Source organism: Gracilinanus agilis, chromosome 2 (genome assembly GCF_016433145.1).
Source record: "Gracilinanus agilis isolate LMUSP501 chromosome 2, AgileGrace, whole genome shotgun sequence".
NCBI classification, from domain to species: Eukaryota; Metazoa; Chordata; class Mammalia; order Didelphimorphia; family Didelphidae; genus Gracilinanus; species Gracilinanus agilis.
The window spans coordinates 316,887,062-316,902,061 of record NC_058131.1 but is presented as its reverse complement, the minus strand read 5'-3'; the positions used below and the strand labels follow the sequence as shown (position 1 = coordinate 316,902,061).

General features: G+C 36.1%; 1 protein-coding gene across 3 annotated transcripts in view; it reads left to right on the top strand.

Moving 5' to 3' along the window:
* PBX3 (PBX homeobox 3) overlaps positions 1-15,000 on the top strand; it is a 274,380-nt gene that overhangs the window by 187,283 nt on the left and 72,097 nt on the right. For all 3 annotated transcript variants that reach the window (XM_044664230.1, XM_044664229.1, XM_044664231.1), the window contains exon 3: positions 9,970-10,211. In XM_044664230.1, coding sequence (XP_044520165.1) covers positions 9,970-10,211 — 242 coding nt within the window. The remainder of the gene's footprint in view (positions 1-9,969; positions 10,212-15,000) is intronic.

Genomic DNA, 15,000 nt, shown 5'->3' with positions numbered 1-15,000 from the left:
TAACCATCTCAGATTAATCTCTTTCCATTTCTTCAGCTATAAAATGAGAAAAGTAGACTAGATAGTTTTTTTTTTTAGTTGTTTTTTTTTTTAAACCCATACCTTTTGTCTTGGAGTCAATACTGTGTATTGGCTCCAAGGCAGAAGGGTAAGGGCTAGGCAACGGGGCGGGGGGGGGGGGGGGTCAAGTGACGTGCCCAAGGTCATACAGCTGGGAAGTGTCTGAGGCCAGATTTGAACCTAGGACCTCCCATCTCTAGGCCTGGTGCAATCCACTGAGCTACCCAGCTGCCCCCTAGATATATAGTTTTTGATGGTCCTTACAACTGTAAATCTGTGTTCCTATAATCTGAAAACATGAGAATTCTTTCTAGAAGCAGCCAAATACATAATATATAATACAAATACAAATATATAAGTGGAAGAAATATTCAATATTTCTTAGCCTTACTTTACTCATTTGAAAAATGGGATTATGAAATTATTTTTAAGGATTTATGAAAAAGAGTACTGTCCATCTCCAGAGAAAGAACTCTTGGAGTACAAATGCAGATTATAATATGATTTATCACTTGACTATTTGAGTATATAGGGTTTTGGTTTTATAAGATTATTCACTTAGAAAATTGAGTAATATGGAAATATGTTTTGCTTGATAATACATGTATAACCCAGAAAAAAAGAAAAATGGAATTAAATAATCCATATATTACCTCACAGTGTTACTTTGAATAAAGTATTTTGTAAACCTTCATAATAATAGTTCCCATTTTTGTACATAAACTATTATTAATAATAAAAAACTAGATTGAATTTATCTCCCATTTCTAGAGTGCTTTACAGTTTACAAAACATGTTTCTCACATCAAAACTATGAGGAAATGAGTATAAGTATTAGGGAGATCAGTACCAATCTTCTGTGTCCCTCCCCCACTCCCCACAGTGAAAAGCTTCAAAGATTTTCCTTAATTAGTGTTTATGAATGATTTGGGGGGTGCTTCTTTAAAAGAAGGGCAAAAAAGTAATGCTTCCATAAAACGCCTTTCATGTCACAGGCTTTTTAGAGCTTGAAGGGGTCTCCAAATATGAAATGTTAGAAATGAGAACATGAACTCTTAGACCTGGGGCTGGGGAAACCCAACAAAAAATTAAGTGCCTACTTTATGCATGCAACTACTAGGTATTGATACAAAGACACAAAAGAAATCATAACTTCCTTCAAGGAGCTTATGTTCTTACACTACAGATAAGTAAATAGAAAGCAGTCTTGAGGAGAATTAGAGTACTAATCCAATTCATTGATTCAACAAGCATTTATTTCAATAAACCATTTTATGTCCAAGGCACTGTGTTAACAACTGAGGGAAGGGATCAAGAATGTCACATTGGCTGAAACTTCAAGGAAGACAAGGATTCTCCTAGGCAGAGGGAGAAGAGGATATCCATTCTAGGTAGGGAGGACATCCTGGGAAGACGTAAGGAGAATATTAATCTTGGAAGAGATTTGAAAACAGAATTCCAAAGTTGGAAATGAAACTTAAAAGATGATGTAGTCTAATCATCTCATTTTGCAAATGAGATGTAGAGAGGAGACTGAGAAGGAAAGTGACATTCAGTGCTGTTAGGATATTCTTTTTAGGATAGAAACGATCTTCTAGTGATGTTTTGTACATTGTTGCAAAGGAAATTGTTTCTCTAATCAGAAGAATTTTGATTGTGAAAATATTTTTTTCAAGGTTTAGGTTTAGACTTTGTTTATGTCTGATTCATGACCACAAATAGAACTACATCTGAATTACTCATGTAGTGAAACCAGTTCAATCGTGGATAATCAATGCTTATCAAATGTATTTTTTACTTGCGTCAGGGAAACCATGAAGCTGAGTTAGTTAGTGCCCTGCATTTGTACCTTAAATCTCTTGGGTCAAGCAGTCATTCTACTCACAATATTGTTCTTTTAGAGAGGCCACTACTGTACAATTCAGCCACTGCAGTTCCCTAATCTGCTTATTTATAATTCAAAAGCTTGCCTATATATTAATGAACCCTTAATGAGCTGTTGAAAATGCCTGAATTACAGTCAAATTATTAAACTCAAACAGCCCCTGTAATCATACTATTTGAGTGGGTTTTAGGTACTTTTCACATCTGCAGCTTTGTATTATGAAGGATATGGGTTTATTCGGAGAAAGCTTTGTAATAATTTTGACCTGCAATTTATTTATTGCCCTCAGAATGCAGTAGACTGTGCAGATGCTCGCTTCTATTATCTGTGGGGCAGGTGCACAGCATGTTGAAAGGCGGCTAATTAGGATTTGCTGAAAGATATGCAAAAACTGTAGGCTTTACGATAAAGCCAAGTTCATTATTGAACAATGTTTTAGTGTCTGTTTATGTGATTTGTCTAAATCTTAGGAATCCTGAAATGAATGTTATGGTTATAAGTAGATTAAAATCAGTAGCAAAAATGGGTTTTGTTAACCTCATAATACATTGGTTGCCAGAGATCTTAGATTTCAAACTTTTAAAAAATCCATTGGAGTTCTGGCGTACATTATAGTATGGAAGCAAAGAGAAGACAAAGTTTCTTTTAGCCTTTTAATTTCAATTTGAATTTTGCCTTTTGAATGATAGAGTTCATTTTGTAGGATTTTAGAGATAGAAGAGACTTTGGAGATTAGTATAAATCCCTCAATTTACTGATTCATTCTGGTTCAAACTACTGTGGAGTCATTAATATACTTAACAATACACCGAGAGGTTGGTAACATTGGAAGTAGTATGATTTCATGGAAAGAATACTGTGCTGGAGTCAGGAGCCCTGAATTAAATTTTGGCTCCACGATTTATTAGTTTTATGACCATGGGCAATCACTTCACTGTTCTTTGCTTTACTTTACTTATCTATAAAACAGGAACATTAATACTTGTACTTTCTCTCATAGGGTTATTGTGAAGAAATACTTTTGTAAACACAAAATGCCATAGAATTGTTGTAATTATTGGGAAGCTAGTACTTTGTAATGCAGTGGCATTTACTAGTACCTTTAATAGTTCCTCAATAGCTGTGTAATATTAGACAAATTGCTTAATCTCTTTAAGCCTCAGTTTCCTCAATTGTAAAAGAGGATAATGTTTGTACTTCTTACCTGGGTTATTATAATTACTGAATGAAATAATATATGTAAAGTACTTTTAAAATCATGAATGCTACATAAATCTGAGTTTTAAAAATTGCTGTTATTGATAGACACCTGATTTCTATGAGGCATTGCACTGCTAGCGAGATCAACAGTAATAAATGCATTGCTGGATATGACAAAGGAAAAGGAAAAACCATAGCAGGCAGCTAAAAAACATGCCTATGGAACTGGTTTGAATATGAGCCACCCTCAAAATATAGACCAAGTTCCTAAATTGAGATTTCTTTGAAAATTCTTTTAAAAATTATGTACTAAAAACATAGCTGTGGTCATGTTTTGTACAAATCAGTCTTTGAAAATTATGGCTCATTTTCAGATCTACAAACCTTGATAAATGTCTTATTTTCGGAGTATTGTGCCAGCTACTAGAACAGATAAAGAGTGTAATTAAGACACTGTCCTTGCCCTTATGGAACATTATCATTTCATAGGTAGAAATCTGACCAACGTTGTAGAGTTAAGATAGTAGTTTGCTCTGTCAAAAAGCTCATGAGCTTGTAGTCTACTAGGAGAAATTTGACATAATTGTCAGAAATTTGACAATACCAAAAAAAAACATAAGGACAACAAGCTAATATAATTATTCAAATTGCAAAAAAATTAGGAACACAGATCTCAAGTAAGTTATAATATGGCCCTTAGAGATCTGCAATCATGACTTGTCACAGAGGAAAACAGTTGAGTGACTTTTTTTTTCCAAACTATTGATTAAACATCACGCGTGAGTAAATTGTTGATAAAAGGCCTTCAGGACATGTTATGTTACAAAAAAAGCTTTGATAGTTTTTTTAATCAAGGGAAAGTTGAGCTTTTTGTTAAAAGCTAATTTTCTTGACTAGATTTAATACTTATAATTTACAAAATGACTACAGGAGGATTGAATTAACACATTAATCCCTATAGGTGCCTCACATTTTTAGAGATGCTAATATACATGTGGATAATTTTTAAGTAAGAAAAAATTTACCTAAGAAGAACAATAACTGTTCTCCCAACAGTAAATATACACTTATTATAATTGTCTTTTAACTGTATCCATTTCTTCTGAGACAGTAAGGCAGTAATATTTTACATGTACACATTGGGTGTGTAAAATAGTGCCACAGATGGTGAATGTTTGTATCCCTTTGCATTCTTTCTTGATGAATTGACTTTCATTCCCTCCTTTACAATCTGGTCCCTTTTGTATTAAAAACTATTAACATTTTCCCCTGGTTTGCCACATTTGTTTGCCGTTTTAAATTCTTTATAAGCTGATTCCATCCTACCTTTTTTAGCTTATTATCCATTACATCCCTTCCTCTGCTCTGTAGTTCAGCCAAACTGGACTTATTTTTGTTCCTCATGTGACATTTCCTCTTGGTGTCTTTGCCCTTATGCCTGTAACACACTTCCTTCCCACTTCTACCTCTTAGAATCTTTGATTTACTTCAAGATTTATCTCAAGCACAGACTCCTGTATGTAGCTTTTCTTGACATCCTCAGGTGAGGCTCTCTTCCAAAATTACCTTATATTTATCTTATATGCATTTCATTATGTACTTGTCTCCCTTGACAAGAGAGCTTCTTGAGGGTAATTACAATTTCATTTTTGTCTTTGTATTTAATAGCACCTGACACAGTGCTTGGCATATAGTAGGTGCTTAATACATACTTATTGATTGAATGGCAGAGCACCATAACTTTATTAATAGGCTCCATTCCAAACTAATACTTCTGAATTTACTTGGCCATGGAATACTTTTAAAATTCATTCATGAAATCAACCCTAATGATGGGGTTCTGATGATATTGAATTCTGACCCTCTCCCTCTCCTGATCTAAGTGGGAATTGACTTCTGGGCACATTATGGGGGGAAGAATATTTTCATACCAAACCATTTTTATAGATCTTGATAAACAATTTCATATTCAATATTTTAAATGGAAAATGTAAAAAAAAACCTTTTTTTTCAATGAGTTCACTTTTATGTTAGGTCAAACACTATGGTTCCATGGATAGAGACAGCTGATATGAGGACGTACAGCTTTGATGAAAATTGTACTGGGGTTGGAGTTAGTCAACTTTTATTAAGTACCTACGATGTGCCAGCCACTTAAACACTGGAGTCAGATGACCTGGATTCCCAATCTAGTTTTTAAAAACTCTGTGACTTTGGGAGGAAGACACATTACCTCTCTGAGCCTTATTTTCCTTCTTTGCAACAATGGGAATAATATTTGCATAGTAGTTTGTAAATCTTAAAAGTACTACAAATTATATTATCTTCTGCTATTCTGTAACCTCGGCCTCTCTATAGCCTTAGACATTGCCAACCCACCTTTTTCTCCTTAATGCTCTCTCTTTTTTTCAAAAACTCTTAATTTGTATCTTGGAATAAGTACTTTTGGTTCCAGGGCAGAAGAGTGATAAGGGCTAGATCAGTGATGGGCAAACTACTGCTCGGGGGCCAGATGGGGGAGGGGGGCTGAAATATTCCATGCTGCTCTGACATTATTCCTAATCTGACGAATACAATGAGTAGGATACAATACAATGAAACTTCCAAAGAGTTGTCTTAGAAACAGACTGACAGATGAGCATTTCCTTTCCTTTGGCCCCCTCTTTAAAAAAATTTACCCATCACTGGGCTAGACAATGAGGGTTAAGTGATTTGCCCAGGTTCACAGAGCCAGGAAGTGTCTGAGGCTAGATTTGAAGCTAGAACCTCCCATCTCTAGGCCTGGGATATTCTCTCTAGATTTTTGTGATACTCTTCTCCTTTGTTACCATCTAAGTGTTCTTTTTCAGTATCCAGGTCATGCCTGTTAACTATGGGTGTCCTCTAGGCTCTATCCTGGGCTCTCCCCTCTTTTCCCTCTATACAAGTTCACTTGGTGATCTCATTAGCTCTCATAGATTATGGAATATGACTCTATGAATAATTATCATCTATATAGATGATTCTTAGATCTATTTGGCTAACCTTAACTTCTCTTCTGTCCTTTAAAATCATATTTCCAACTGCCTATTGGACATCTCAAACTAGATATTGCAAAGACATCTTAACGTCAATTTATCTAAAATTGAATTCTTTATCTTTTCCCCAAACCTTCCTTGCCCCTCTTGTTAGCCTCTCCATTATTGTTGAGAGAACTACCATACTCCTAGTCATCTAGGTTTGCAATCTAGGTGTCACCCTCAATGCCATATTTTCTTTTTACCTCTATATGCAGTCACTTGTCATTTTCTGTCAATTCAATTTTTTCAACATTTCTCATGTTCTCCATTTTCTCCTCTGACTCTATAACCACTCTGGTGCAGGCCCTTATCACTTCACATCTTTACTGTCTCCCAACTCCAGTCATTTCTTACCTATCAAGGTGATCTTCCTAAAGTGTGCCTCCATATTCAATAAACGTCAGTGGTTCCCTGTTACCTTTAGGTACAAATAAAAATATCTTTTTGATTTTTAAAAAATCTTCTCAATCTGGCCCTTTCCTATCTTTCCTGTCTAATTAGACCTTACTTCTCTCCATGCACTGCATGATCCATTGACACTAGCCTCCTTGTACTTTGTACAAGATTCTCTCTCTTCCTGACTGTGCATTTTCCTTAGCTGTTCCCCGGGTTTGCAGTGCTCTTCCTCTTTAACTCGGCCTACTGGCTTCTCTGGATTCCTTTAAGAACTGAGATAAAATTCCACCTTCTATAAGAAGTCTTTTCTGACCCCTTTTAATATTAGTGCTCTCCCTTTGAGTTAATCTTCAACATTTCCTATGTATGTCTCATTTGTACATAGTCGCTTACATGTTATCTCCCTTATTAGACTGCGAGCTCCTATAAGGCAGACTTCTTTTGCCTTTGGTACATCCAGTTCTTAGCATAGTGCTTGGCATATAGCAGGCACATAATAAATGCTGGTTGTATTGACAAGAGACTTTCACCTCAATTACCATGTAATCTCCAAGCCCCTTTTCAACTTTAAATCCTGCAATTCTATGATGATTCAAGACTTGGGAAGTTATAACTGCTCTTACTTTGGTCTACTTGCTAATAAAAAGACAGTTTGGATGAACAAAAAGGGAAGCTCGTAAAAAAAGTAAAAGTGGATAAAGAATATTTAAATAATTGCAATCGATGGAGTATACCCAAACTTTTTTATGAGGAAAAAATAGAGATAAAAATAAGAACACATTTTTAGACTAAAAGGGAAAGTTAGATCAAATATAGCCTAATGGATTAAATCAAGGTTTTGTGACCTAAAGTTTGAAAATATGTGGTGTGTATATATATATATATATATATATATCTTGAATAGAAGGTAGTAGTGCTGTACTCTTCAGCCATTTGACAAAGATAATTTAAAATACAGAAATAAATAGTAGACAAATAAATAGGATTTTATAGGATTTTAAAATAAAAAAGACCTTAGAGATAATATAGTCTCACTCTTTTTATAGGCAAGAAACTGAAGCCTGCAGAGAAATGACTTGTTTACTGTCTCATAAGAAGTGACCAAAACAGGATTCAAACTCAACTCTTAAGACTCTCAATCAAGTATTTTTTTTTCCACTACATCATAGCAATAGGAATTTCTGGGTCATGGGAGTCACTAAGAAGAATGAATTATAAAAGCTGAGAGGTGAAGGTGTGGAAATATAAATATAATAAATCTATCTTAATAGGGATTTGGAAAATGTGGTAGTTTAGGGCCAGAGTAAAACATCAATGTGATCAGCTTGACTGTATCTTAAATTAGCATTTCTGCTATATTTTAAAGAGTTTTAGAAGTAATTTTGGCTCCCTAAATGAATTTCTGGTCTTACTATATTATATTTGCAAATCTTGTCTGTCCATTAACCTCTGAATGGGTGACAGATATAATTTTAAATGTTGATGAGACATTTTTATTATTCACTTGAAATTAAGTTGAATTATATTTTTAAATGAAGGTGACAGCTTCGTCTGAAATTCAAACTTCGTCTATAAAGTTAGCCAAAGATAGGCTGTAGCATCTTGCTATATTGTATAATTCAGGGGACCTAGGAATCAAATGTGTTTTCACACAATTGATGGGAAATCCAAGTTAGCATATACAATAGCAATGCTGCTATTCACTTGAGTGCTTGGCAGCTTATAGATGTTACTGTCATGTAAGCTGCACTCAACACACAGAGTGTGTCCCACTGTCTGTAAATAACTCCGGGCGCAGACGTGGAAGGCAGAATCCGAATGCAAACATGCCTGTTGCCAACTTAATCTCCATGGGGATGCTGTGTAACTAGTGCGTGAATACCTGTTTTTAAACAGATTTAAAGAGGTTAATTGGGCTGGGATATTTTAGGTTGTGTTACATCTCTAATGAAAATGCTGATTTGAAGCTGCCGTGACTCTGGTGCTTTTTACACACACTATAATTATTTTAAAACTTTGTTTGCTGCACTGTTGATAGCATCTTGGCAGAGAGCCTGCATGACCTGATTAAACCTATGAATTGTCAGCCATGATCTGGAGTCCTCTGATGAGATTGCTGACTGGGCATCACTTAGGAAATTCTTGATTGAACAGAAAAATTAGATTGAGAATGCTGTGCCCAGCAATGTAGTGCTATATTGGTGGCCCATTTTTAACACCATATTTAGTGTCCTTGTTTTATAGTTGGCTGGCAATTACTTAACAGCTTCTGTATTTAAAAAAAAAAAAGCCAATTAATTTATAATGTATGCATTTTCCCCCTCTCTCAAATTACATTTTTAAAAATCCATCTCATTCTCTTTATTTTCCATTTTGGGAAGAAAGCATGTGACTTAAACATTCAATGGGAGATTTAGATTCTGGGTCTGGCTATCCAGAAAAACACGATGGCCATCTTTTTAATTTGATCCATGATCTTTATTGATAGCAGAACACCTAGGTCTGAGTTCTGGCTTGCCATTTCCCAGCTATGTAACCTGAGTAGTCATGTCCCTTTACTGAGGCTTCAGTTTCCTACTCTGTTGTGAAGAAAATTATTTGACAACTGCACAAAGAGCACCATTGACAACTGGAATATTATTATATGAATAGGAGTGGTAATGATTATCACTTTTTAGCATATTTATCTCTTCGTGTTTTTTTTTTTTCCACTAAAAAAATTCGTGCTGTCCAAATCTGGGAAAATGAGACATTAGACTTCTTAGATAGAAATCTGAGTTCTTCCCCCCCTCTCCTTTCTTCTCCCTTCTCTCTTCTCCTCCTGTTCCCTCCTCCTCTCTTCCCCTTCCCTTTCATCCTCTCCCCTCTCCTTCCCTTTCTTCCCTCTCCCACAGAAAGTAGTAGTGGGGAGCGCTTAAAATTTCTAGAATCACATAAATATGAAGTTGGGAGTGACTTTCAGGTACTGAGGGAGAACTTGCTGTGGTGTAATACCACTGTTAGGGAATCAAGAGAATTAGATTCTAGTCCTAGATTACAACTTGTGAGTTTGGACAAGTTACTTCACCACTAAACTGTAGTTTCCTAAAAAGGTTTGACTAGATACTCTGAAAGGTCACTTCTTGCTCTTTGATTTTATAATTGCATGAAATATCAATAATGAATTAATCAGCATTGAACTACAATGTAATGATATTGCTGTTCGACCATTTTAGGAAATAAATACTCACCCTGTTCATTCTCTCTCTCTCTCTCTCTCTTCTTTCTATCTCTCTCTCTCTCTCTCTCTCTCTTTCTCTCTCTCTCTTTCTCTCTCTACCTTCCTCGTCCCTCCTCCCCCCAATCCCTTCTCTCTCTCGTTTCTTGAAGGTCTCAGCATCAGAGGAGCCCAGGAGGAGGATCCCCCAGATCCCCAGCTAATGAGACTGGACAATATGCTATTGGCAGAAGGGGTTTCAGGTCCTGAGAAAGGTGGGGGATCGGCAGCAGCAGCTGCAGCCGCAGCCGCCTCTGGAGGTTCTTCAGATAACTCTATTGAACACTCAGATTACAGAGCCAAATTGACTCAGATCAGACAAATCTATCACACAGAACTGGAGAAATATGAACAGGTCAGCAGCCACCACTCTCATAGTCCTGCGCAAACCTGCTATTGCTCTTCTGTTAAGACTGCATTTACCAAACCAGGGGCTGTGAGTTATAGGAGTTAAAACAAAGAGAAAAGTAAATAAAGTGAGTGTAAAAATTTTAGTGAGTAATTTAATTAAATGGAATGAAGACCCCTTGAGATTGAGACTTATCGTATCTTCTTTGTGTATTAGTTTCTCACTAGTCCCACCTATGTCCTTATTTCTAGCCCTATTTCTCTTAACTCTGAATTCTTTAGTAGCTAAAACCAATGCCATTTGCAATTGTCATTTGCGTGGGAGTATTGTCTGTGGTGTATACTATAAGAAGCAACCTTGAAAGGAACAGGGCTCTAAAGTTAGAGCTTGCTCTTATGTAGTGAGCTTTTATTCTCTAATCATGTGAGTTCAGAATCCTGTAATAAACCCTTCTGGAACCTTTAGTCAAAGACATAGATTCTTCAGTGGACCAAATTATAAGTCTTATACAATGTGACTTCCAGAGAGACCATTTTAGATCACAAGCTAACTTCACAAAGTATTTAGGCTCTGGAAATATGTCTGTGAGGGGGTAGGCCGCTAGAGTCATTTAGGGTTTGAGAAGGAAAGTACATCCTGCAAGAAGTTGTTTCTTTCTTAAGAATTCTAATTCTTAAAAAAGAACTAAATTAAGATTGCTATTCCTAATGATATGTTGAAAAGATGTCAGTAAATTCAAAACATATTTTAGGTATTAGTTTGGCACTAATAATCCTACCTGAAGAAAGATACTCTCATAAAATTTCTTTTCTTTTTTTTTAAATTTAGAATATTTTTCCATGGTTACATGATTCATGTTCTTTCCCTCCCTCCCCCTTCCCCCATAGCCAACAAGTAATTCCACTCAGTTTTACATATGGTCAAGACCTATTTCCATATTATTAATATTTGCATTAGGGTGATTGCTTAGAGTCTACATCCCCAATCATGTCCCCATCAACCCATGTGATCAAGCAGTTGTTTTTCATCTGTGTTACTACTCCCACAGTTCTTTCTCTGGATGTGCATAACATTCTTTCTCATAGGTCCCTCAGAATTGTCCTGGGTCATTGCATTGCTGCTAGTACAGAAGTCCATTACATTCGATTTTACCACAGTGTATCAGCCTTTGTGTATAATGTTCTCCTGGTTCTGCTCCTTTCACTCTGCATCAATTCCTGGAGGTCATTCCAGTTCACATGGAATTCCTCCAGTTCATTATTCCTTTTATCACAATAGTATTTCATCACCAACAGATACGACAATTTTTTCAGCCTTTCCCCAATCAGAGAGCATCCCCTCATTTTCCAATTTTTTGCCACCACAAAGAGCGTGGCTATAAATATTTTTGTACAAGTCTTTTTCCTTATTATCTCTTTGGGGTATAAACCCAGCAGTGGTATGGCTAGATCAAAAGGCAGACAGTCTTTTAAAGCCCTTCGGGCATAGTTCCAAATTGTGATCCAGAATGGTTGGATCAGTTCACAATTCCACCAACAATGCATTAATGTCCCAATTTTGCCACATCCCCTCCAACATTTATTACTTTCAGAAAATTTCTTTTAATGTAGTTCAGAACCCATATTCTAAACTCTTGTGGTCAGTGCTTATTAGGACAAATGTCATGAGATTTCTCCATTTTTAGTGCTAAATCCTGACCAATTTCAGATCTGGTTATTTCATTCTCTTTTCCTGATTTCCTTGGGCAATTTTTTATTGCATCAGTCTGTATTGTCTTTTCTACATATTTTGATTATATAACTATTAAAAAGCTGATTATTTCTTCCCCAGAGATGAGAACACTTTAGTGTTTTAGCTATGGTCTTTATGTACTTGTCTGATGGTAAACAGAGAATGTTATGTAACTACAGAACAGAAAAATTGGGATGGGAGGGTATCCAGTCACTGTCTAAAAACACTTTAATGGCTGTCATGTGGAAGGAGGATTAAGTACTGGGTCCCCAAGGGAAAACCTAGGATGAATGACAAGGGGAAGTCATTGGTTTGATGTAAAGAAAAACTTTCCCATACTTAGAGCTGTCCAAAAGTGGAACCAGTTATCTAAGGGAGGCATTGGGAAGATATCATTTGGAAGTATTCAAGCAAAGGCTGGGCAAGCACTTATCAGAGATGTTGTAGAAGAGATTCTGATTTATGTTTATGCTGGGCTAAATGATTTCTGAATTCTCTTTTAACTTTAAGATTTTGTGATTCAGTCTAATTTCTCTTGCTTCAGTTCTTCAATACTGTGAAAAATCTGATTTCATTCATGTGAGTACATCAATGCCAGTCAGAGCTTCTCTATGTTTTACTTAGATGGTTTTCATGAGATTTACATACAGCCACTATTACCACTAAATCGTAAAGCAGTTATACTTTAAGGGTAGACTTTGTAAAATAGGCAAGTCACCAACTTTTTTCTTCTACCAAATGATTATTGGCTTACCAGTAGGAATCTCTAAAAGCTGAGTGGTTATCCACATGATTCATTTAGCTTGCATATTGATTTTTACAATTCCTTCTCTGGGGGTATTCTGAAAAAAAAAACAAACTTCATGAGGTCATAATTTTATCAGTCTAGTTACTTTATCAACAGAAATCACAATCCCTCCTTACCTTAGATGATCTTCACAAGTTGCTGTGACTTCAGAAAACATCTGGTGGCAGCTTCCTGGTAATAATCCTCTGACTGTGTTGGTGAAGACATGGCATATATGCCCTGGCATGCCAGAAGGGGCTACTCTGTTCCCTCTCTCCACTCAACCTAGGGACAGTAGTCACATGCCTCACCCCTCTGCTCAGCAGCCCAATGCAATCACTTCCTCCCTCTGCTGTCTGGGGTAATGAAGGGGGCTCACAGGCAGTTTGATGGTGCATTTTGGGCACATGATCTCAAAAAGGGTCTCCATTGCTATGATCTTTTCTAGAGAGGGTTTTGAATGATAGATACACAATACTTAACTGGATCTAACCTGCTAAGCTTGCCTCTCCTGATATATACTTTGAGAAACAAGTGCCAAATTTATATCATAATGTAACATCAGTAGAAGATTTTTCTTCATTTTCATAACTTTTTGGAAAGTATGCTTTGAGAAGCTTAAATATTGCATATCTTGTTTTATTTATAATATTTTTATTTAAGGGAAAGTTTAAAAAATTTAAGAAAAGTCATTGTGTATTGTACCTTAAATAGGCATAGCTCTCTGATATGACATGAGGAATTTTCAGTAAACCAAATTGTTCACAGTTTAAAAAAGGTTGCCTGGAGCATGAATAGTAGAAAAATGTATCTAATTTTAGCATTTTCCTGAATAGCACAACTTAGTGTTTAAAATATTTATATAGTCCTTAGTTGTTAAGTGCTGCCTATCTGCTTTAATGAGAATATTATAAAGTAGAAGAGGCCAGTGAGTAGGGTAGCACATGAAATTTTGCTGGAACTTTGCAGAATTAAGGTAGCTCTTTATTATCATCAATTTTAGCCCCTTGAGCCTAGCTTTCTTCTTCTTTAAAAAAAATTATTGATGCCTTTTTTCATCAGGTATTTCCAAATATATCTCCCCCACTGCCCACCCCCACCCCCATGCTCCGGGAATCAACTCTTCCTTATATCAAAAAAAAAAAAAATAGTTAAACGAAGTTGACCAACACAGTGACCATGACTGATAGGCATCTTTACCTTTCTTCTGAATGGAGCAGAAAGGGACCTCAGAGACCATCTAATCCAATCTCCTTATTTTATAGTTACAGAAACTGAAGCAGAAAGAGCTTAAAGTCACTCTAAAGTTACTCTCCAAAACCATTCAGATAGTAAGTCACAAAAGTATGAGGGAACCTAAGTTCTCTGACTTCAGAGCCAGTGTTCTTTCTTTCCACTGTACTATGTTACCTTCTAAGGAAGATAGATTCTCATATTTTCTTTGGGATCAAGCTTGGTCATGGAGATAAGACTGGAAAGGTATAAATATATTCTATTTCCTATTATTTTAAATAAAAATCAATCTAGTGTATGTAGGAATTAAAATTTAGCCAGAAATGTTAATTCATCTGAGATTATTTAGAAATAGTGATGTAGCCACTTGAATTTGTTTTCTTTCCACTTAAAGAAAAATATTTTCAAAAAAGGCAACATGTAGTCTCAGGATACTTCAGTATTTCAAAATATTTGTGATTTCTCCAATGAGGATATTCCTTCCATTGATATAGTTTCTGGCCCTCCTTGCTGTTGCCAAAGAAAATTCATCACTTGATAACTAACCTTTTTGTGATGAGGCTCACTTCATTTAGTTGGGCTTGACCTCTGATAACAGTCTTTTGATTAGCTTTTAATTGAAACCATTCTATCTTGGTAAGACCTGCCAGGACTCGAATTCTTTTGGCATATCCTTTAAGAACAAGCACAGGGCTAGAACTATAGTGAAGGGGATATATGTGAATTTGCTGAATTTTAAAGGCTGATACTTAGGGATTTTTTATGTGACTAATTGACTTTCTTGAGAGTGCCATAGTCTGTTGCTGGGGCAATCAGAATCACTGGTGTTAGATCTAAAAAAAGACCTTAGAAGTTGTCATCTAGTCAATCACATTTATTAAGGGCCTACCAGACCCTTATGTCAGACCCTTATGATGGATGCTGGGGATACAAAGATAAGCCTGAAATAGTTTCTGCCTTCAAGGAGGTGATATTCCAATGGGGGAGACAGAGTGTGTGTGTGTGTGTGTGTGTGTGTGTGTGTGTGTGTGTGTGTGTGTGTGT